The sequence below is a fragment of the Chiloscyllium punctatum genome, chromosome 37 (assembly GCF_047496795.1).
Source record: "Chiloscyllium punctatum isolate Juve2018m chromosome 37, sChiPun1.3, whole genome shotgun sequence".
Classification (NCBI taxonomy): domain Eukaryota; kingdom Metazoa; phylum Chordata; class Chondrichthyes; order Orectolobiformes; family Hemiscylliidae; genus Chiloscyllium; species Chiloscyllium punctatum.
The window spans coordinates 56,190,216-56,215,223 of NC_092775.1; the positions used below are offsets into that span (position 1 = coordinate 56,190,216).

The following is a 25,008-nucleotide window of genomic DNA, read 5'->3' on the forward strand; positions in this document are numbered from 1 at the left end:
GAAGCACAAGATCCTGAGAATGTGACCGGGTAGAAGAAGAAAAGATGCTTTCTCTTAGGGGAGCACAAAGAACCAGAGGTCATAGTTTTAAAAGTAAAAAAGGGCCACCATTTAAGACAAATCAGTATCTGTGCAGGTTAGGTGGAGTGGCCATGTTAAATTACCCCGTAGTGTTCAAGGACCTTTAGATTAGGTGGATTAGCTATGGGGTTCACAAGGTTCCAGAGACACAGTACAGGGACAGATCTGGGTGGGATATAGTTTGAAGGGTTGGTGCAGACTTGATGGCCAAATGGCCCGTTTCCACACTCTAGGGATTCTAAGATTAGAACAAAGAACAAAACACCATCTGCATTTTTTTTGCTCATGCCTCCAACTGATTATATAATTCTTCAAAAGGCAGTGGATGCAGAATCTTTAAGTATTTTTTAAGGCAGAGAGAGAGATATATTCTTGATTACCAAGGAGATAAAAAAAATTTAAAATGGGGGTGGGGAAAGACACGCAGGAATGTACAGTTGAGATAAAATCAGATCAGTCAGGATCTTATTGAATGGCAGAGCAGGCTCGATGGCTGAGTGACTGACTCTTGTTCTTTGTTTATTTGTCGCAGTTAGAGACTCAAAAAAAGGATCAGGTGGAGGCCAAAATCTAGTGTAAACCATGTCACATGAGACTCCGTTATCTTTTTGAAATTAGGCAACATGAATTTGAGGCAATGTGGCTCTTAATATGAAAGAATTAGGTATTGCTTTATATACTCTGCTAACACAGGCAAAGAGCTTAGGATGAATGAATAGATATGTTCAGTTAAATAAACTTAAATCTAGCTTAGATATTTGAAGGTCTTTTTCCTCAGACATCTTTTGAATATGATCCCAGTTTGTGCAAGTCTGCACATCCTGCAAAACATTTTAAAAACAAACAACTTCAAAACTCCTAAAAAGAAGCAAATACAAGTCTGGCAGGATGCATTGCAGTCATCCTTTATCAAGAGCTTGATCTGATAACATGGGGGAGGTTAGGACGTTCATTTGCAACATGACTTAGTGAGGTAGGCTCAATGTGCCAGCTGATCTTTGTTTCTTTCTATGTTATAGTCACTGATACATAAAACAAGGAAACAGACCCTTCGGTCCAATTCAACTGGATCAACCAGACATCCCAATCTGACCCAAGTCCATTTGTCAGCATTTGACTCATATCCCTCTATTCATGTGCCCATCAGAAGCCTTTTAAACAGCCATCTCCATCACTTCCTCTAGCAGCTCATTCCATACACACACCCCCCAGAAAGGGCTAGGACCCCTCAGGTTCCTTTTAAATCTTTCCCCTCTCACCTTAAACCTATGCACTCTAATTTTGGACTCCCTCATCCTAGCATGACAACTTGGCTATTCACCCTACCCATGCCCCTTATGATTCTATGAGATCACCCCTCAGCCTCCACCTCTCCAAGGAAAAAAGCTCCAGTCTCTCCCTATAACTCAAACCCTCCAAGCTGGTAATACCTTTGTAAATCATGAATATGTGCAGCACTCAATCCAATTTTCAAATATTCAAAGCAGATCTTCTGTGTCAGTGCCAAAGGAAATATAATTTATTGCTTATGTTAGATTTCAAACATACCTAACATGACCCGATTGGCAAATTAGTGGAAACTTAGAATGCTTTGCAAAAGGTGTAGCTGAGGCAGAGTCCACTGGACAAGAGAAAATTGCATAAAATGTTTGAAGGTAAAGTGTTATGGAAAACAAGAGAGAGAGTGAGTAGAATAGTTTAGTTTGGGTCTATACTGATTCATTCTGCACACAAACGTGGTCATCCATAGACTAGAATCCCTACAGTGTGCACACACACACACACACACGCACACACACACACACAGTCGCCTGAGGTCAGAATTGAATCTGGGTCCCTGGTACTGTGAGGCAGCAATGCTAACCACTGAGCCACCATGCTTAGATACTGTTCAGACCTCTGAACCATACAAGTTCCTCAGACAGACAATCAGAAGGGGAACAATAATGAAAAAGGGATCGGGTTCAGTCAACCAGTTATTCTACAGTGGAAATTCAGTTGAATTTCTCTCATTGAAGGGCTGACAGAGGTCTATTAACTGAATCCTTAACTAGCTGGAATTTTGAGATGGGCAGAACAAGGAATTGGGTTGAAGTGAGAAAAGGTTAATATGAAGTAAAAGAAACATGGCAACACAAATTGCAGGTCTGTTTTAATTTCTGACAATGACATATTTCACATGTACACAACATTCTACACTATAGCTTTACATCTGACATGAAAATGTCACTTGCAACTTCAACAATAACAGCAAGATGAAGAAGGAGGAGGAGAAAAATAAAGCACATGGGAAATCTTTTGGGGATAAATGCAAAACCCACTAAAATGCGTTCACAGAGTTCAGAATAACTACAGCAACCCATTAAGGACACTGGCAGGTTTGTAGTTTCCACTTGCAGGAATATACAAAAAAAAGATTTTTAAAAGAAAATAAAATTAACACCAGTTTACACAGTAAGCCATAGACTAACTGTGTCTAGTATACGGTGGAAACCAAACCTTCAAAACAGCCAATAAATACCCCTGCACTGGAGATAAATAAAACTTCTTAAAGCGTTGTAAACCAGTCAGCTTACTAATCAAAGGATTTTGAAAATCGACTATTCAACTGGCAAAATCAACTCTACCAGCACAATCCAACAATGACCACAAAACTTCTGTTCTTCACATGACTTTGTTTTACTTTTGGGATAACTCATTTCTAATTATGTGGATGTGTGCTATTAATTCAAAAAACCTGGCTATGTTTGCTTTAAAAACAGAGCCAAAGTCCATTTGGTCTGGAAGAAAATGGGATTCTTTAAATTAAACTCCCAGAAGGAGTAGGTGAAGAAACACAGAGCCAGGATATTAAGAGTTTGGGGTTATCCAGTCTAGAAAATTGTCCAGGATCTGGGAATGACAGGTACAAGGTGTTATGGTCAGGATAGTTTTCTAGCCTCCCTTTCAATACAGTTATCATGCTCTCATTCAGATATCAATTTCAGAGAGCAAAAGCTTTTTTTAAATTCCCTATTGGATGTGTTAGCCACTATTTACATTGATAACTTCTAGTTATATTCTTCCCCATGAGACTGCATTTACTCCACCAAAACTTCATATTGTTTTAAAAACACCTCTGTTTGGTCACTTTTGAGCAGCACTCCATCCAATTTTCTTTCTGGCTGCACAGTCATCCAAGGTCACAACAGTGGCTTCCAATCATGGTTCCTTGGATCGATTGCATGCGGTTCAGCAGGAGCTTTGCTCCTGCGCCTACCCTTCCCCCAGGGAAGTGAAGCAGGTCTTTCCTGGATAGGTTTATATTTCTGGCATTATTAATGCAAATCTTCTTTACACCCTCACCAGTGCCTCAATATCCTTTAGATAATACTGCATACCATCCTGGTTGTCATTATTGAAATGTGGGATCTAACAATGGTAAAAATACAATTTTTTGACGTTTTGCCTTCTTTCCAAATCTCTTTCTCTGGGAATAAAAGCATAGTGCTTGGTTAGCTGTGTTATGGTCTTGCCCAGCTGGGTGCTATTAATGGATGTGCCCTTTCAAGATCTTTATTCCTATACTTCACTGTACTGGCATCTGAGCAACAAAATTGCAATTTGACCTAACAAGAATGCACAATTTCATATTTGTGTTCAACTTCATGTGCCAATTATTGCCTATTTTGCCAATTTTATAAACAAACACAGCTATAATTTGCTGTTGGTCTCTTAAAGATCATGCCCCACTTCATCCATTTGTGCCATCCACAAATCTTGGGATCAAAAATATAATGTAAGATATTAAATGGTCAATTATGAGTAGCAGTGGCTCCAGCATGGACTCTTGTAGGGCAAGCATCCTAACTTCAGCCACTCTGTACAATTTCCTTTTATTCCCACTTTGTTTTCTATCTCAAAAGTCAGCTAGCAATCCATTCTCCACATTCCTGGACCTCATTTATTAGTCTATCACAGGGTAAAATACCAATATATTGACAATCCAGATAATGCATTGGATGTAATTTATCACTGTCTACTGTTCTCAGTCACTAAAAAAAATCACTGATGCTGTGTTGTTAAATCTGAAGTGCAAGGAAAACAGTTCAAATAGAAGCTAAAGTGCTCTTTTAGTGCAGTCACTCAATACAGAAAGATCTCATAGAGAATTAAATTCTAAGATGGATGATCTACCAAGCAGGTTTCAAAGAATCTGAAGATATGGCTGATAGGCACATTAATCTTTACAGCAGGGTAAAGATGGATTATTTTAGGATTTGGTCATCTGTTTAAACTCCAGCGGAATTTCAGATTACCTTCTTCCACCTGATGACTGCTCCTCAGCTGGTAGCGTGATGGAGTGCGACACTGAAATGCTTCTACCTGCTGTGCCAGAGAAACGTATTCTTGGGAGTTTGTAGCCTCATGCTTTCTTTTGTTCCCACTTGATAGGTTGAAAGGCTTTGGTACTGTAGCTCCTTTGTGTCCACGTGTCTGTACAGCAAGTAGCCAGTATTATCAAAAGCAGACAATACACATTGCAAATAAAGCAAATTAACAAACATTAACATGGTTGGTTGTCAACACTTTAAAATGGTTCAAATATGGGTCAAAACGGAAAGAAAAAAAAATGTTGTATTTAAATAACACCATTCACAGCCACAGGACATTCCCATGCATTTTACAATGAAGTAGCACTTTTAAAGTGTTGTCTGTAATATAGGAAATGGCTAATTTGCACACAGCCAGCTTCAATCAGCAATGTGAAAAATTACCAAAACATCATTCATTGGGATGTCAACTGAGGGATAAATGTTGGCCAGATACAGGGGATAACTCTCTGCTCTTCAAAACACTGCTATTTGGGGGAATGGAAAGGGCATTGGTTAAGTGCAACTCATCTAAAATGATGGCACTTCAAGACAGTACAAAGTAAATGTTGTGCTCTCTGGAGTGTCAACTTTGGTTTTCATATTGGAAGTTCCAGAGTGGGACTTATACCACAATCTTCAGACTCTGTTATGATTGCTACCAACTGAGCCACAGTTGACAACAGATCATGCCAACTTCCAGAACAGAATGTACCAAGACCAATCTGAAAGTCAGCCAAACATAGCCAAGAACTAGAACCTTCCCAAGATATTATTTATACTTTAACACTGCTTCCCAAACTTCCAGGGCACATCACAGCACTGAAAAAGCAGCAGCACAATGCAGGACCTAACAGACAATGAATGTTATCTGCATAAACCAGTCAATAATGAAGAGATATATCAACTTGACTGAAATTCCCAAGATCCTAAGCCCAACTCCATGATCGCAACATAAAGTGAATTGAAAAATAGTAGTTAGTCATTTATTGCTCAGGAAGTACCTATTTTATACATCAAACCATCTTAGACTCTTCTTGGAGCTTCTAGTCAGTCCCAACCTCCTACTCGATTCCCATAACCCTACAAATTTGTTTCCTTCAAGTCACAATTCAATTTCCTTGCTCAAATTCAGAGATAATTTGCCTTCACTACAGATCATTACCACTTGTCACACAAATACAAAAACAGAAGAGTCCCCAGTTCAAAATGGCACAGAAATATTCAATCGTGCTTTGACATTCAACTGTGGGGAAAGATACTTTGATCCCATTCGACGTCTTGTGGTGCAGTGCTAGTGCCCCTACCTCTGGGCCAGAATGCCTATTCTCAAGTGCCACGTTCCCCACAGGTCACAACACATCTGAACAGGTTGATTTTTTTTAAAAAATTTATCTACTTTATTTACATGCCAGAAGAAGATTTTTGTGTTCCCTTCAATTTTCACAACCATTCTACTCTCACACTTAGAAGAAAATAAGACTGGTCAAGTGTATTTAACATGCAAGGACCATGTATTTTTATTCTGAGTTTTTAAAAAGCTGTGGACTGAAAGAAGAAACAGTGATTTTAAAAATCAGTTTTGCTCAAAACAGTGATTACAGTTTTGAAAGGAGGTCCTCTGACACCCAGACATTACAAAAACAACAGTGAAGAAACAGTAATTGAAGTTAGAGCTGCAAACATATTGGAGACAAAAGAGCATACAGATGTTTTTATTTGACAACGAAAAGTTGATTGAAGTATGTATCCATGAATTAGTGAACAGTTATCAATGACAGATCTGCTTGCATGCCAACTACTGTGCAGCCAGTTTCTTTCCTGCAATAGTTGCTTTGTGCTGTGACTTTTCACTGACAAATCAAACTTTTTAATAACCCTGTCACCTTTGCTTCCACTGGTTGATGAAAGACAGATGACGACTGAAGCAATGTGCAAGCCTGCCTGAAAAGAGTCAAAGAAACCATGACAACGGTACCTGGGAACAAGACTATTGAGCTGTATTTCCTATTTGACCTTAATCTATTTTACCCTGTCTGTGCCTTTGCAGGGGAATTAGAGCTTCATTAACTCTAAATGTAGTATTAGATCAGTAGCATTATGGTAAATATGGTTCTACAGTCAGCCCTGCCTCAGCTGAGGGCCACACTCTCTCAGAATTGCAAAGGACCCACTCTGTACGACATCCTCAAGAGAATTCATACTCTTAACAAACAGTATTTCAATTCCATCTCAAACATCAAAACCTGTAAGTACAACAAACTTTTATCCACCCACCTCCATAACCAGCGCTCCTCAAACATTCCAGAAGATTCCCCTGGCCTCGGAACCTATTCCACCATTAGCCATGCAGCTACCACCCCCACGCTGATTGATGATGTCACTTCCGCCCGCATCATGGCCACTTCCACCCCTCAATTCCTCATGCATCACAACTGACATCACTTCTACCCTTCACATCATCGCTAATGCCACATGCTCAGTGACTTCCGCCACCCCTACTGCCATGGGGTCACCACCACTTCCGCCCCCACCAGCGCCACTCACCTGCATTCTGCTGACATGCCCCCCACAGACCCCACTGTCACTATCCCCACCCCCCCGGAACCCCCAAGGGGAACACTACCCCTGCTCATGACTCCCCCCCCATTCCCCCCCACCATCACACCCACTCCAGTTACAGGTTCCACCCCCACTCCCAGATCTACACCCACACCAGATCCCAGCTCCCAGCTCCCAGCCCTGCCGAGTTTTCGCCATCCCCCCAGACCTCCCCTTCACGGAGGACGAACGATCAGTCTTGGGCAAAGGACTCACCTTCATCCCCCTCCGTCCACGCATCAATGAATTTAATACAAGCCATGAACAATTCTTCCGTCGCCTCAGAGCTTACTTTCACAATCAGGACTCCCGCCCACCTTCCAAGGACCCCTTCGCCCACCTCCAACACACTTCATCCACTTGGACACCCCGCACTGGCCTATTACCTGCCCTGGACCTCTTCATTGCCAACTGGCGCCGGGACATTAACCGGCTCAACCCGTCTACCTCCCTCACCACTCCAACCTCTCACCCTCAACGCGCAGCCCTCCAATCCCTCTGTTCGAATCCCAACTTCACCATCAAGCCAGCGGATAAAGGGGGCACAGTGGTAGTCTGGCGCACTGACCCCTACACCGCTGAAGCCAAACGTTAACTCGAGGACACCTCTTCCTACTGCCCCCTTGACCGTGACCCCACCCCCCCATCACTAAACCATCATCTCCCAGACCATACAGAACCTCAGGAAATCTCCCACCCACAGCTTCCAACCTCACAGTCCGGGAACCCTGCACTGCCGGTTCTACCTCCTTCCCAAGATCCACAAGCCTGACGACCCTGGCCGACCCATTGTCTCAGCATGCTCCTGCCCCAAACTCATCTCTACCTACCCCGACACTGTCCTATCCCCCCCTAGTCCAGGAACTCCCTACATACGTTCAAGACACCAGCCACGCCCTCCACCTCCTCCAAGATTTCCGTTTCCCTGGCCCCTAACGCCTCATCTTCACCATGGATATCCAATCCCTCTACACCTCTATCCGCCATGACCAGGGCCTCCAAACCCTCCATTTTTTCCTCTCCCGACGTTCCCAACAGTACCCTTCCACAGACACCCTCATTCGTTTGGCCGACCTGGTCCTCACGCTTAACAATTTCTCCTTTGAATTCTCCCACTTCCTCCAGACCAACAGGGTAGCCATTGGCACACGTCTGGGCCCCAGCTATGCCTGTCTCTTTGTTGGCTACGTAGAGCAGTTGATCTTCCGTAATTACACCGGCACCACTCCCCACCTCTTCCTCCGCTACATTGATGACTGCATTGGCACCACCTCGTGCGCCCGCGAGGAGGTTGAGCAATTCATCAACTTCACCAACACATTCCACCCTGACCTTAAATTTACCTGGACTATCTCTGACACCTCCCTCCCCTTCCTGGACCTCTCCATCTCCATTAATGACGACCGACTTGACACTGACATTTTTTTTTTTTTACAAACCCACCGACTCCCATAGCTACCTGGATTACACCTCTTCCCACCCTACCTCTTGCAAAAATGCCATCCCGTATTCCCAAGTCCTCTGCCTCCGCCGGATCTGCTCCCAGGAGGACCAGTTCCACCACAGAACACACCAGATGGCCTCCTTCTTTAGAGACCGCAATTTCCCTTCCCATGTGGTTAAAGATGCCCTCCAACGCATCTAGTCTACATCCCGCACCTCCGCCCTCAGACCCCACCCCTCCAACCGTAACAAGGACAGAACGCCCCTGGTGCTCACCTTCCACCCTACCAACCTTCGCATAAACCAAATCATCTGCCAACATTTCCGCCACCTCCAAATAGACCCCACCACCAGGGATATATTTACCACCCCACCCCTTTCTGCCTTCCGCGACTACCTGGTCAGGTCCACACCCACAAACAACCCACCCTCCAATCCTGGCACTTTCCCCTGCCACCGTAGGAACTGTAAAACCTGCGCCCACACCTCCTCCCTCACCTCTATCAAAGGCCCTAAAGGAGCCTTCCACATCCATCAAAGTTTTACTTGCACATCCACTAATATCATTTATTGTATCCGTTGCTCCCGATGCGGTCTCCTCTACATTGGGGAGACTGGGCACCTCCTAGCAGAGCGCTTTAGGGAACGTCTCCAGGACACACACACCAACCAACCACACCGCCTCGTGGCCCAACGTTTCAACTCCCCCTCCCACTCTGCCGAGGACATGGAGGTCCTGGGCCTCCTTCACCGCTGCTCCCTCACCACCAGATGCCTGGAAGAAGAATGCCTCATCTTCCGCCTCGGAACACTTCAACCCCAGGGCATCAATGTGGACTTCAACAGTTTCCTCATTTCCCCTTCCCCCACCTCATCCTAGTTCTAAACTTCCAGCTCAGTAACTGTCCCCATGACTTGTCCTACGTGCCTATCTCCTTTTCTACCGATCCACTCCACCCTCTCCTCCCTGACCTATCACCTTCACCCCCTCCCCCACTCACCCATTGTGCTCCGTGCTACTTTTTCCCCACCCCCACCCTCCTCTAGCTTATCTCTCCACGCTTCAGACTCACTGCCTTTATTCCTGATGAAGGGCTTTTGCCCGAAACGTCGATTTCGAAGCTACTTGGATGCTGCCTGAACTGCTGTGCTCTTCCAGCACCACTAATCCAGAACAGTAGCATTATGCGTCAACATTGCATAAAAACAGTTTAGAGAGCGACAGAGGAAGATTCTTGTTCAATACAGAAACCTTGTCTGTGTTTTCTTTTGATCTGGGTCTGAAAGCTAGGCAAATTGGGGAACTTTGTAAACTTTATAAGATATTTAACTTGCGTGGCCACTCCAGGAACACAGGGATTTAACTTCTTGTGCGATACCTCGGAGTCATAACAAAGCAGAGAATCATTTGTTGCTATAGGACTCTGGTGGGTATCGTAAGTTATAGAGAAGATTACTTCTTTAGGAAAGTCCCAAACAAGGAATGATAAACACAAGCTTGGTATTGATAACAAAAGCCAGACAAATCCAAGAAGATTCTGGAGGATGGCTGCTATCAGAAATCTTTATAGAGACAGATAAACCAAAATAATAATTATGACAACATTGCACCAAACACCCAACTGGAATAAAAGCAAAAAAAAACAAAAGTCACAAGTTGCTTATGGAATGGTTTATCTGCTTATGATCACAACTGAAGCTTAACAAATATTTCTATTTTTAAAGTTTGCCCCACAACTACCAGGGAAAAAGTGGAACAGAATTTATACAATACATCTCACCTAATCATAATACAATGTACAATTCATAGATCTAGTGATAATAACAAATCTACTCACAGAAAATTGCTGATGTTTACGTAGTTCACTGGTGAAGTCGACTTCCTTGTATACTGTGTCCACTTGGCTTTCACTGTGCGTTTTAATGCGTTCATCTGTGTGAAACTTGATATCCATTGGTTTGGTAGGTGGGATGTGTGTTCTTTTCTTGCTCTGACCTGAAAAGCAAAAATCAAAAAAAGCTGGAAGCAATACATTAAACAGTAATCTTCTTAGTAGTGTATACAGGGTATTGGATGCTACATTTTAAAAAGTTTATCTTAATCCTTTAGTTTAGAAGAACCTAAGCAGTTATTCCAGGGGATTAATGGAAGGTATTGTTATTCATGGTGAAGTGAAAAAAAAAGTTATTAAATATGCACTTAATGTCTCTCAAGCTGGTGAGACTGGGCATTTTATTAATCTGCTACAATGGTGTACAATAAATTGTTACATCTCATTTTCTTCAGACCACATATTTGGATAACATTCCAAAGAAGATCTCTCAGGTTTTGCACAAGTCAGCCTTGAAAAAAAATGCATATGTAGCCAAACAAATTTAACAAGGTGCCAGGCACACTTTCACAACTTAAGCAATATTAAATGTGATGCAGCTGCAGAAAGGCCACATGAAACTTTAGTTAAGACAGAAAAAAAGTGTATTCTTCACAAACGCTACAACATTTGCTTTGGTAGTTACAAATAGCTTTAAAGAGTTGGTAGCACAAATCTGTTCTCAAATTGCCCAATTTGAGACAGCATATTCAGGGATTATCTTACAACATCTAAATGAAATTGTGCAGGTTTATAATAAAAAAAAGTCTCCTAATGATAACTATAACAGCCCAAAAGCGCTCAGTGTCATGTCCTTGCAACGTTTATTTCAATCTGATATATTCAAGTACAAATAATAAGGCAGAGTATAGCTCCCATATTGCAAATCAAAACTGAAATTGAAAAAGTGTACCTTTTAACATGCACTAACTTCAGTCATTTTCTGCACGACCATAAAACTTAAACTTTAGCTTTTTCCTGTCATTCAGTTGGTAAACCAGTGTGCAAATAAAGGTTCCTCAAAACTTCATGGCATGGGGCATCATGAGTTATGCAGACTTAGAAGATAAACTATACTAAACTACATGATTTCTGTTAGCAAGTGGAAAAGATTGATGCTTGCTATTAAAAACCACTATAACAGTTCATGTAATACTAGATCACTGTATCTAGCTTGCATTAAAAAAAAAGGGAAAATACAATTCTCCTTCCAACCTTAGCTTGGTTAGTGTACCTGCACCAGATATGGCCAGTTTCAGTGATTCCTCATTAAGTTTTCTCTGGTCTGCTACTTCTTTCTGAAATAGAGCAATTTTTTCCATTTCCAACTCTTCTGTGCTTTTTCCTTTTGACCCCATATGTTGCTTCCTCCTGTCAGATAAAAGTTGATGAATTAATCTATAAAATCTCAGCTACAAATGTGGAAACACGTTGTCAAATCGTACCATTTAAAATTTACTTTTACATGGATGTGGGTATCACTGACTCGGTGAGAATTTATTGCAAACTCCCAATTGGACTACATAAGGTTAACTGTTTGAAACACAGGTGGCTATGATGAGTTCAACCCCCAACACTGTTAGGAAGGGAGTTCCAGAATTTTGACCCAGCGACAGTGAAAGAAGGGCGATTACAATTCCAAGGCAGCATGTTACACGTCTCAAACACCTTGCCAGTACTGTTCCAATGTATCTGCTGCCCTTGTCCTTTAAAAATGTGACAAAGTTATGGGTCTGGAAAATGCTTCCAAAACAAGCTTGACAAGTTTCTGTTATGCATCTTGTTGATGGTACACACTGTTGGCACCATACATCTATGAAGGACAGACTGAATCTTGAAGGTGGTGGAATGGGTGCTGGATGGTATCAAACTGGAGTATTATTGTAGCTACACCTATCCAAGCAAGTGAGGACTATTCCATCACATTTCTGACTTGTCAGTCCGGGTAGACTGTCAATGGGCTTTGGAAGTCAGGAGGAATTACAACTACATAAATCAAACAAGCAGTTGCCAACAAAAACATATTACATAGTATAGCCAGCTGCTCTAATAGATTGGGAAAATGGTCCATTAACAAGAGAACAAATTGGTGCAGTCACTTGGTGCTTTTATACTTCAATCTGAAACCCTAACTTGACACATTTAAAATTCACATTAAAAAAGTAGCACAAGCTAAACTCAAATCTCTCCAGAACTTGCTATTAAAAAACGCAAAGAACCAAGACAACCTAGAAGGCAGTACATTCTTTACAACAAAAGTAACACTTACTTGAGAACTGTTGGCGTGCCAGGCAAAGTCAATTTAGTTCGAGTCCTAGACATGCTCCCTGCTCTACTCCCAGAGCTCTTCCCAGTCAGAGCCCTAGATTTAAGGCAAGAGATTTTTTTTTTGCTTTATTCCTCTGCAGCAATATAGCTCCAACAAAAAGCGCTGTCAGCTGGGTACATCTGTCTTTTCAGAACAAGAAGCTTAAATGACCATCAAGCAAATTTACTTAGTGAGCGCTTCAAAATGACAGTTTAGAAAACCAATAAAACAGTAATTTTGTAACATTGCTAACCCTATTTTGCAGAGGAAGTATGATTGCAAAAACCAGCCAATTAGGAACACATCAAGCAAACTATGCATCCCTCATTGAGAACTTCCCAGAAACCCTTACATTTGACAAAGACATACACTGTGAAAACAGGCAGCCATAAAAGAACAAGAAGCCAACAATAACTTAAGATTCCACGAGACACATGCAACATTTTACAAACCCTGCTCAAAGTAGAAGAACAATGACTTGGAACCATTCTAACATTCACATTATGGCACTCTCAGGCATGGGAATACATAAGCAGGGAAACAGAAGAACAAGTTTAGTGGTCAATTAGGAGGCCAAACACTCATTCTCCTCCTGCACTTCCCAAACTCTCAATCGTGCAAATTTCTTCTTCAAAAAGGAACAAATTTAAATAAAGCAGCTCACAGTTTGGCTTTTTTGTTAACCGGAGGCTCAGAAGATTCCAACTTCTTAGATCTTCTTGTATCTCTAATTTTGCCCAACTGTTTTCTCAATTGTTCAGATGTTCGTCGAGTTGATCTAGTGAAAATTAAAATTTTAAACAAATGAAGACCTAAAAGATAGTACAATACTATAAGTAAAAATCACAGTCATGTCAATACTTAGCCATTTCAAAACATTGCTGTGGCTTGAGTGAGCAGTAATTTCTCATCGGTTGCTTTCCAAATCTTTGCATTCATTCCCACACATTGCATATTTGGAAAAAAGTAATATTTAAGCCATATGGAAAGTCACTTAAGTAAATTTCATTTTAGACACCAAAATTGGAGATATAGTGGACAATGAAGGTTACCTCAAAGTACAATGGGATCTTGATCAGATGGGCCAATGGGCCAAGGAGTGACAGATGGAGTTGAATTTAGATAAATGTACGGTGTTGCTTTTTGGAAAGGCAAATCAAGGCAGGACGTATATGCTAAAAGTGTTGCTGAACAAAAAGAAACCTTAGAGCGCAGGTTCATAATTCCTTGAAAGTTGAATCCCAGATAGACAAGAGTGAAGGTGGCATTTGGTATGCTTGCCTTTGTTGATCAGTGCTTGGAATACAGGAGTTAGGAGGTGATGTTACAGTCGTATAGGACATTGGTTAGGCCACTATTGGAACATTGCATGCAATTCTGGTCTCCCTGCTATAGGAAGAATGTTGTGAAATTTGAGATACAGAAAGGGTATGGAAAAGATTTACAAAAGGATGTTGCCAAGGTTGGAGGGTTTGATACTAGTGGGGCTGAAAAGGCCAAGGCTATTTTCCCTGGAGAGACAGAGGCTGAGGGGTGACCATGAGGGGCCAAAGTATTTTACCCAGGGTGGGAGGAGTCCAAAACTAGAGGCCACAGATTTAAGGTGAGAGGGGAAGATTTAAAAAGGCACCTTAGGGGCAACACTTTCATGCAAAGGGTGATGGGGGTACATAACATAGAACATTACAGCGGAGCATAGGCCCTTCGGCCAGATGTCGTGCCAACCTGTGGAACCAACCTGAAGCCTATCTATCCTACGCTATTCCAATTTCATCCATATGTTTATCCAGTGACCACTTCAATGCCCTTAATGTTGGAGAGTCTACTACTGTTGCAGACAGTGCGTTCCACACCCCTACTACTGAGTAAAAAAAAACTACCTCTGACATCTGTCAATTTAAAGCTATGTCCTCACGCGCTAGCCACCATCCGAGAAAAAAGGCTCTCACTGTCCACCATATCTAACCCTCTGATTATCTTATATGTCTCAATATAATCTCCTCTCGATCTTCTCTCTAATGAAAACATAGTCTCAAGTCCCTCAGCCATTCCACATAAGACTCTTTCCATACCAGGAAAGATCTTAGCAAATCTCTTCTGAACCCTTTCCAAAGCTTCTACATCCTTCCCATTAATGCAGGTGACCAGAACTGTACGCAATACTCCAAGTGTAGCCAGAGTTTTGAATAGCTGCAGCATGACCTTGTGGCTCCAACATTCAATCCCTCTACCAAATTCCTTCTTGACAACCCAATCAACCTGGGTGGCAAATTTCAGGAATCCATGTAATAGACACAGATCTCTCTGCTCATTTACACTACCTCAGTACTCAGTACTCTTTATTCCTATTACTCCTTCCAAAGTGAAACACCTCATACTTTTCCGGATTAAACTCCATTTGCCAGCTCTCAGACCCGCTGTGCAACTATGTGTCCCTCTGGAACCTGCAACTTCTCTTATCACTGTCCACAACTCCACCAAACAGTGTCATAATCAAATTTACTAACCCTCATCGAGGCCAAACAACAGTGGACACAAAACAGATCCTTGTGGTACACCACTAGTAACTGAACTCCAGGATGAACATTTCCCATCAACTACCACCTTCTGTCTTCTTTCAGCTAGACAATTTATAATCCAAACTGCTAAATCATCGCAAGGTTTGGAGCGGAGGTTGAGTTTTAGGGTGTAGGTTTGCTCGCTGAGCTGTAGGTTTGATATCTAGATGTTTCATTACCTGGTTAGGTAACATCATCAGTGGCGATCGCCAAGTGAAGCGAAGCTGTTGTCTCCTGTTTTCTATTTCTATCTTTCTCCAGGATGGGGTTTGTGGTGATGTCATTTCCTGTTTGTTTTCTGAGGGTTTGATAGATGGCATCTAGATCTAGGTGTTTGTTTATGGCAGTGGTTGGAGTGCCAGACCTCTAGGAATTCTCTGGCATGTCTTTGCTTAGCCTGTCCCAGTCAAAGTGGTGTTATTTTTCATCCGTGTGTAGGGCTATGAGGGAGAGGAGTGGTCGTGTCTTTTTGTAGCTAGCCGGTGTTCATGTATCCTGGTGGCTAACTTTCCTCCTGTTTGTCCTACGTAGTGTTTGTGCTAGTGCTTGCATGGAATTTTATAGATGACGTCGGTTTTGTCCATGGGTTGTACTGGGTCTTTTAAGTTTTAGTTTTTGTTTGAAGTGTTGGTGGGTTTGTGTGCTACTAGGATTCCGAGGGGTCTCAGTAGTCGGGCTGACATTTCTGAAACTTCTTTGATATATGGTAAGGTGGTTAGGGTTTCTGGCTGTGTGTTATCTGCTTGTCGTGGTTTGTTCTTGAGGAATCTGCGCAATGTATTTTTTGAGTATCTGTTCTTCTTGAATACGTCGTATAGGTGGTTCTCAGTTTTTCGAAGTTTGTCTGTGCTGCAGTGTTTGGTGGCTCGGTGGAATAGTGTTCTGATACAGCTTTGGTTGTGTGTGTTGGGATGGTTGCTGGTGTAGTTGAGTATTTGGTCAGTGTTTGTCGGTTTTCTGTATACGCAGGTTTGTAATTCTCCCTTGTCCTTCCTTTCTACTGTGACATCCAGGAATGCGAGTTTGTTGTTGGTTTCTTCCTCCTTGGTGAGCTTTATGCCTGTGAGGGTGTTGTTGATGATGTTGTTAAATGTCTCTTCTATCTTGTTTCGTTTTGTGATGACAAAGATGTCATCTATGTAGTGAACCCAGATTTTTGGTTTGATGGTTGGTAGGGCTGTTTGTTCTAGCCTTTGCATTACTGCTTCTGCTATGAATCCTGATAGCAGAGATCCTATGGGTGTGCCGTTGGTTTGTTTGTAGACTATGTTGTTGAAAGTGAAGTGGGTGCTGAGACACAGGTCCACTAGCTTCATGATGTTTTTGTTGGTAATGCGATTGATGGTGGTCGGTGTGTGTGGTTGCTAAATCATCCTCAATCCTATGCCTCCATATTTTGTGCAATAACCTACCATGGGGAACCTTATCAAACATCTTACTGAAATTTATATACACCACATCAACCACTTTACGCTCATCCACTTGTTTGGTCACCATCTCAAAAGAAGTCAACAAAGGGTCGTGAGACACAACCTACCCTTCACAAAACTGTGTTGACTATCTCTAATCAAATTATTCCTATTTATAATAATAATTATAAATCCTATCTCTTCTAACCTTATCCAACATCTTACCCACAACCGAAGCAAGGGTCGCTAGCCGATAATTACTCGTCTCTACTCCCTTTCTTGAACAAGACGACAACATTTGCTATCCTCCAGTCTTCTGGCACTATCCTTGTAGACAACGACAAAGATAAAAGCCAAAGGCTCTGCAATCTCATCCCTGGCTTCCCAGGGAATCCTAGGATAAATCCCATCCAGCCCAAGGGACTTATCTATTTTCACACTTTCTAGAATTGCTAACACCTCCTCCTTGCGAACCTCAATCCCATCGAGTCTAGTAGCCTGTATCTCATTACTGTCCTCAACAACATGGTCAGTATTCACAGGGAAAAATTAAAAAAAAAGAGAAAAAAAATTCATGCAGCTCTTCCCCTATCTCCTAGATTTCACGCACAACTTCCCACTACGGTCCTTAATTGACTAAAGAAAGATTTGGACCATTCTTTTATTCCTGATATACCTATACAAAGCTTCAGGGTTTTCTTTGATCTTATCTGCCAACAACTTCTCATGTCCCCTCCTGGCTCTTCTTTACATCGTTCCTGGCTAAATCTATAACTCTCAAGCACCCTAACTGAGCCTTCATGACTCATCTTAACATCAGACTTCTTCTTTCTCTTGAAAAGAGATTTAGCTTTTTTAGTAAACGATGGCTCCCTTGCTCAACCACTTCCTCTGTCTGACAGGTACATACTTATCAAGGTCACGCAGTAGCTGTTCCATGAATAAGCTCCACATTTCAAATGTGCCATTCCTGCAGTTTCCTTCCCCATCCAATGCATCCTAAATCTTGCCTAATCGCATCGTAATTGCCTTTCCCCCAGCAATAACCCGTGCCCTGCAGTATATACCGATCATTTTTTATTGCTAAAGTAAACATAACAGAATTGTGGTCACTATCACAATGGAATGAGCTGTTAGAGAAAGTGGTGGAGGCTGGTACAATTACACTTAGAAGGTTATCTGAATGGATATATGCATTGGAAGGGTTGAGAGAGAGATGGGCCAAATACTAGCAGATGGGGCTAGATTTATTGAGGATATCTGATCAGCATGGACAAGTTGATCTGAAGGATCTGTTTCCACACTGTACTGCTCTATGACTATGACTTGGACTTATTCTTGGCCATCAGTAGCAAAGCATGTATTCATTGTCTACCTATAATAGACCTCCAAAAGCAGTACATCAACTCCTGGAACAAGTGGAGTCCAAGTGTGAAAGTACACTGACATTCATTGTTGATGTCTACCACTTTAGTTGACAGCAAATTAAAACTGACATTCACTGATAGCATTACAAACAGTAAAGTCCATGAATACAAATTAGATTAGATTACTTACAGTGTGGAAACAGGCCCTTCGGCCCAACAAGTCCACACCGCCCCGCCGAAGCGTAACCCACCCATACCCCTACATCTACATCTACCCCTTACCTAACACTACGGGCAATTTAGCATAGCCAATTCACCTGACCTGCACATTTTTTTTTTGGACTGTGGGAGGAAACCAGAGCACCCGGAGGAAACCCACGCAGAGACAGGGAGAACGTGCAAACTCCACACAGTCAGTCGCCTGAGGCGGGAATTGAACCCGGGTCTCCGGCGCTGTGGGCCAATGGGCTGAGAAGTGACAGATGGAGTTTAATTTAGATAAATATGAGGTATTGCATTTTGGCAAGACAAACAAGGACAGGGCTTACAGTTAATGGTAGAGCCCTGGGGAGTGCTGTCGAACAAAGAGACTAGGGGTACAGGTCCATAGTTCCTTGAAAGTGGTATCACAATCAGACAGGGTGATGAGGACAGAGTTTGGCACACTTGTGTTCATTGGTCGTAATATTGAGTATAGGAGTTGGGACGTCACATTGTAGCTGTATAGCACATTGAGGCCACTTTTGGAATACTGCATACAATTCTGGTCACCTTGCTATAGGAAGGATATTATTAAACTGGAACCAGTGCAGAAAAGATCTGCAAGGATGTCACTGAGATAGAGTGCTTGAGTTCTAAGGAGGGCACAGAACTGCTTTCCCTGGAGCATAGGAGGTTGAGCAGTAATCTTATAGAGGTTTAAAATCATAAGCAGCATAAAGGGCATAGGCTTAAGATGAAGGGGGAAAAAAAGATTTAAAAGGGTCCTGGGGGACAATTATTTCCACACAGAGGGTGGTGCATATATGGAACAGCCAGCCAGAGGAAGTGGTAGAGGAGAGTACAATTACAACATTTAAAAGACATTTGGACAAACACATGAATAAAAAAGGTTTAGTGTGAAACGGGCCAAATGCACGCACATGGGACTAGTTCACTTTAGGAAAATCAATTTGGATGAGTTGGACCAAAGGCTCGGTTTCATACTGGATAACAATGACTAGTCACTTATTGAACAAATGCACTTACAGCTGTCTATTGCCAGCCTTATATTAGTCCAATAAATTAGCACAGCTAATCTGTAACCAACTCAAAAACAGGGAAATTTTTCTCCCCCCACAAGTCACAGGCTGTAACATAGAGCAGTCATACATTTGGACAGATCTATTCCTTACCTCCTCAGTGGCACTGCTTTGTTAGGAACAGTCTTGTTGGGGTTATCTTTCCATGCTTCCAAGGTAGTAACCAGATTATGCAGAGGTCTATTAGTGGTCTCTTCTACAGGAAGAAATAAACAAGCCTGAGTAACAAGGAATTTAGCAAGCTTGTTTTGAAGTGTTATTTCCCTGTTTGTGGAGAGTTTCCTTGGAACGAATCTTTGCTGTATCTCCCAAACCACCCCAGATACAATCAACTTTGAACAGATCTTCATCATGTCGTAATTACTTTTACTATATTGTAATACCATTACATCAGATTCCAGTTTCTCCCCCTCATACTGCCCTCTAGGTGTTCCTTCATCTTAAGCTCCCTTACACACCACCAAATTCGGACGTGCCTATCTCCTCGTCAGTTCTATCACAAGCTGCTTAAAAAAAAAAAAAAAGAGATCTCTCATCTATTGCATGAATTCCATTCCTTGAGATTTACAATCAACCTGATTTTCCCAGTTGACCTGGATATTGAAGGCTCCATGATTATTGTAAGTGCCTTTCTTAAATGCACTTGCTTTCTCCAGATTTATTTTCCTCCCCACATCCTGACGACTCTAGGGGGTCTGTACATAACTCAAAATCCCTAGAATATGCAAAGAGGCCATTCAGCCAAATCATGTCTGCATCGACCCTCTGAAGAGCATCCCACCCAGACCAATCCCACCTATCTATCCCCATAACGATGCATTTTGCATGGCTAACCCACCTAGTCCATACATCACTGGAAATAGTGATCCACCCAACCTGCACATCTTTGGACTGAAGGAGGAAACCAGAGAACCCACTGGAACCACACAAGACAAAGAGGAGAATCTGCAAACTCCACGCAGTCACCAAAGGCTAGAATCAAATCTTGGTCCCTGGTGCTGCGAAGCACCATTGTTAACCACTGAGCCATCGTGCACACAGTCAGGATCTTTATTCCTTTGCAGTTCCTCAACGTCATCCACACAGATTCTACAACTTTCAACTCTATCACTTCTTGCTATTGAGTGAATTTCAATTTTTAACTAACAAGACAACCTTGCCCCTCTGCACATCCTTTCAATGGGACACGTCTTTGTATATTTAGTTCCCAGCTTTGAATCCATTACAGCCATATCTGTGATACCTACAACATTATACCTGCCAATTTCAATCGGCACTACAAGCTCATTTACCTGGCTTTGTATACTACCTGTATTTAAGTACAACACTCAGTATGCCTTGATTGCATCCCTTCATAATTTCCATGATAAACCATCCACAATTATTTCTCTTTACTCCCCTCTCTTGAATGGTTTCCTGTACCATAATGTTATGTCAATTTGTTCATCTTCCCTATATCATCCCACTCTCACCCCAATAGGGAGCAAAAATCTCAAGTGTGTTCAAGGACTGAGCTCTTCCAGCACTGCCCCTTGTATTCTTTTTCCACTTCGTTCATGGTCATGCTCTTCTGTCCCTGACCACTCACTGTATTTGAGGTAGTTGCCTTCAATCTCAAAAGTAATCTTGCTAGATAGTCAAATTAGTACCTACCAAATCAATTACAGTTTTACCTGTGATGTCACTTTTCTCTGGACCCTTGACCCTGGGCTTCAATATATCCTATTGTAGAGTCATAGAGATGTACAACATGGAAACAGACCCTTCGGTCCAACCCATCCACACCGACCAGATATCCCAACCCAATCTAGTCCCACCTAATAGCACCCAGACCATATCCCTCCAAACCCTTCCTATTCATATACCCATCGAAATACATTTTAAATGTTGCAATTGTACCAGCCTCCACCACTTCCTCTGGCAGCTCATTCCATACACGTACCACCCTCTGTGTGAAAAAGTTGCCCCTTGGGTCTCTTTTCTAACTTTGCCCTCTCCCCCTAAACCTATGCCCTCTAGTTCTGGACTCCCCGACCCCAGGGAAAAGACTGTCTCAGAGGCCACAACAATCTCCTACTTCTGGACTCCCCATCATATAGCACAGGGAGCAATCTAAAGGTGGGCTGCTTTTTTGTGATGTCATTTGCGAGTGGTTTGTCAATCTCACCTAAATCAGTCTATCCAACCCAATCCCTCTTTTTAGTCAGGTCAATTTGATGAAGTGAAAGATTCCTGTCTATACACTGACTCCACCCAAGATCATCTGCAGCAACATCCAGTGAGGCACTGTGGCTCAGTGGTTAGCACTGCTGCTTTACAGTGCCAGGGACCTGGGTGCAATTGCAGCCCTGGGCAACTGTCTGCATGGAATTTGTACATTCTCCCCATGTCTGCGTGGGTTCCTTCAGGGTACTCCAGTTTCCTCCCACAGTCCAAAGATGTGCTCTTAGATTTCCTCTAAGGGATGAAGTCAGAGGTCAACTTTAGATAGGCAAGAGAAAAGAGGAAAGAAGGAACTGACAGACAAAGACAAGGATGTTATTGAAAAGCTACAGTACATTCTAAAGGGAGGGGGTGCACAGTCAAGAGGTCACGGCTCAAGTCGATACCAATAACTTAGGCAGAAAGAGGGGAGAGATTCTTCTAGAATTTGGGGAGCTGGGTAGATGAGTATAAAAAATGGTAGATAAACCAGATAACTCTGTGGCCGAAGTGTTGGTGCAGCAGTTTCAAGATCATTTGGTTAATTCCCAGGGAAGGTGAGACTTGGACAAGTCTGACAGGTTGTACTTGAACCACAATGGTGTGTCTGAAACAGCAAGTGTCACTTAGAAGGATAATGGGGTAATCCTCAGAGGTGCAGTGGGTGATGCATGGACAGCTGCAGAGGACAGGTCAGCCTGGCAGACAGAAAAGACACAAGGGAGCTTGAAAACTCTGGATAGCATTTATTTTGCTACAACGAGTTCTGAAAATAAGGCAGATGAGATGAGGGCACTGGTTGACATTTGAGGATGTATCCTTGCTATTAAAGATATAGTCAGAAATGTACAGCACAGAAACACACCCTTCAATCCAACTCATCCATGCCAACTAGACAGAACTAAAGTTTATTTAAGCTATTTCCCAGACTTTGACCCAAATCCCCCTTCCTATTCGTATATCCATCCAGGTGCCTTCTAAATATTGTAATTGCACCAACTTCCTCTGGCAGTTCATTTTATACATGAACCACCCTCTGCGTGAAAATGTTCACCCTTAAGTCTTTCCGCTCTCACCTTAAACCTATGCCCTCTTTTTCCTGGGATGGGGTAGTTTTGAGCTACCCCATCCCAAGAAAAAGATCTTATCAATGTACCCTATCCATGCCCATCATTATTTTATAAACCTCTATAAAAAGGTCACCTATCAGTCTCCAATACTGTAGGGAAATGATCACCAGCCTATTCAGCCGCTCCCTATAGCTCAAACCCTCCAACTCTGGCAACATTCATAAAATCTTTTCTGAACCCTTTCAAGTTTCACAACATCCCTCTATTGGAGGAAGACCAGAATTGCACAAAATTCCAAAAATGGCCTAACCAAATACTCAATTACCTGCAAGGACACGATGAGCTGAAGACCTTTCTCCATGCTGTAAAAAATCAAACTTTAAGCAGAAATCATGGGGATTTAACCAAATAAAGCTTTGGGATTTGAACAAACAACTGATTCTACTATACAATCAATTATAAAACAAAAGCTTATTTCTCTCATATTATACAGTAAACAGACAAAGAGCACACCCAAAATAGCAAACACAATCAAGAGCAATCTTATTGATTTCTCAGCAAATCGTACCCAGATGTTAAAGACATACTTCATTATATTTCACTATGGATTACAATTAATCTCTGCTAATCTGGCTTTGAAACTGCTCTCAGAATTCTATAACATCCTGTGCTTCAACAACTGCTCCCACACTCAATCATCCTGTTATTATGATTGGTTCACAAACTTTTAGAAGCTTTCAAAGTGGCCAGGACCTGATCATGTGCTCATCTCCACAGCTTTTATGAACAGTATAATAATTCCAATTCTCTGCACCACCATAATCTATGAACAACAAGAAAATTGAGTCAAGAACAGTGTGCTGGAGAGCACATCAGACCAGGCAGCATCCATGGAGAGAAAGCAAGCTAACATTTATAGTCTCTGGTTTGTTACCCATGCCACGTGATAGAGAGTAGAGGAATAGAGAGAGAACAGTTAAATGCGTGGCTACAGGGATGGTGCAGGAGGGAGGGATTCCGGTATCTGGATAACTGGGGTTCTTCCTGGGGAAAAATGGTCTACACCTGTACCTGAGGGGCACCAGTATCCTTGGAGGGAGGTTTCTTAGTGCTCTTTGGGGGGGGTTTAAACTAACTCTGCAGGGGCATGGGAACCTAGACTGTAGCTTTAGGGTGCAGGACCTCGAGTGTAGGGAGGTTAGGAACATGGCATCAATCTCAAAGGAGGGTGCCTGTAAACAGGAAAGTGGCTTGAAGTGTGTATACTTCAATGCAAGAAGTATACGAAATAAGGTAGGTGAACTTGCAGTGCGGGTTGGTACCTGGGATTGCGATGTTGTGGCTATTACGGAGACATGGGTAGAACAGGTACAGGATTGGCTGTTGCAGGTTTCAGGGTTTAAATGTTTTATTAGTGTCAGGGGTGGGGGTAAAAGAGGGGGAGGTGTGGCATTGCTCGTCAAAGATAGTATTACAGCAGTGGAAAGGAAGATGGATGAAGACTCACCATCTGAGGTAGTTTGGGCTGAGGTTAGGAATAGGAAAGGTGAGGTCACCCTGTTAGGAGTTTTCTACAGGCCTCCTAATAGTCCTAGAGATGTAGAAGAAAGGATTGCGAGGATGATTCAGGAGAAGAGTGGAAGTAGTAGGGTGGTTGTTATGGGGGACTTTAACTTTTCTGATATTGACGGGGAAATCTATAGCTTGAGTTCATTAGATGGATCAGTGTTTGTCCAATGTGTGCAGGAGGATTTCCTGACACAATATGTAGACAGGCCAACAAGGAGGTGAGGCCATACCGGATTTTGTTCTGGGTAACGAACCAGGCCAGGTGTTAGAATTGGAGGTAGGTGAGCACTTTGGGGACAGTGACCACAATTCGGTGACTTTTACTCTAGTGATGGAGAGGGATAAGTGTGCACTGCAGGGCAAGAGTTATAGCTGGGGGCAGGGAAATCATGATGCGGTGAGGCATGACTTAGGATGCGTGGCTTGGAAAAGTAGGCTTCAAGGGAAGGGCACAATTGATATGTGGAGCTTGTTCAAGGAGCAACTATTGAGTGTCCTTGAAAAGTATGTACCTGTCAGGCAGGGAGGAAAGGGTCATGTGAGGGAGCTGTGGTTTAATAAGGAATTGGAATCCCTTGTTAAAGGGAAGAGGGCGGCCTATGTACAGATGAGGGGTGAAGGTTCAATTGGGGCGATTGAGAGTTAAGGTAGCCAGGAAGGATCTGAAGAGAGAGCTAAGAGCAGCAAGGAGAGGACATGAAAACTCCTTAGTTGGTATGATTAGGGAAAACCCAAAAGGCTTTCTATAGGTATGTCAGGAATAAAAGAATGACTAGGTTGGAATAGGTCCAGTCAAGGATAGTAGTGGGAAGTTGCGCGTGGAGGCTGAAGAGATTAGGGAGACACTAAATGAATACTTTTCGTCAGTATTCACTC

At 42.5% G+C, this 25,008-nt stretch overlaps 1 protein-coding gene across 3 annotated transcripts in view; it reads right to left on the reverse strand.

The window, feature by feature from the left end:
- Positions 1-25,008, reverse strand: part of tpx2 (TPX2 microtubule nucleation factor) — a 44,522-nt gene that overhangs the window by 15,582 nt on the left and 3,932 nt on the right. For all 3 annotated transcript variants that reach the window (XM_072556859.1, XM_072556856.1, XM_072556858.1), the window contains exons 3-8: positions 19,385-19,487; positions 13,321-13,434; positions 12,618-12,710; positions 11,583-11,719; positions 10,316-10,473; positions 4,380-4,557 (exon numbers count right to left, since the gene is read on the reverse strand). In XM_072556859.1, coding sequence (XP_072412960.1) covers positions 4,380-4,557; positions 10,316-10,473; positions 11,583-11,719; positions 12,618-12,710; positions 13,321-13,434; positions 19,385-19,487 — 783 coding nt within the window. The remainder of the gene's footprint in view (positions 1-4,379; positions 4,558-10,315; positions 10,474-11,582; positions 11,720-12,617; positions 12,711-13,320; positions 13,435-19,384; positions 19,488-25,008) is intronic.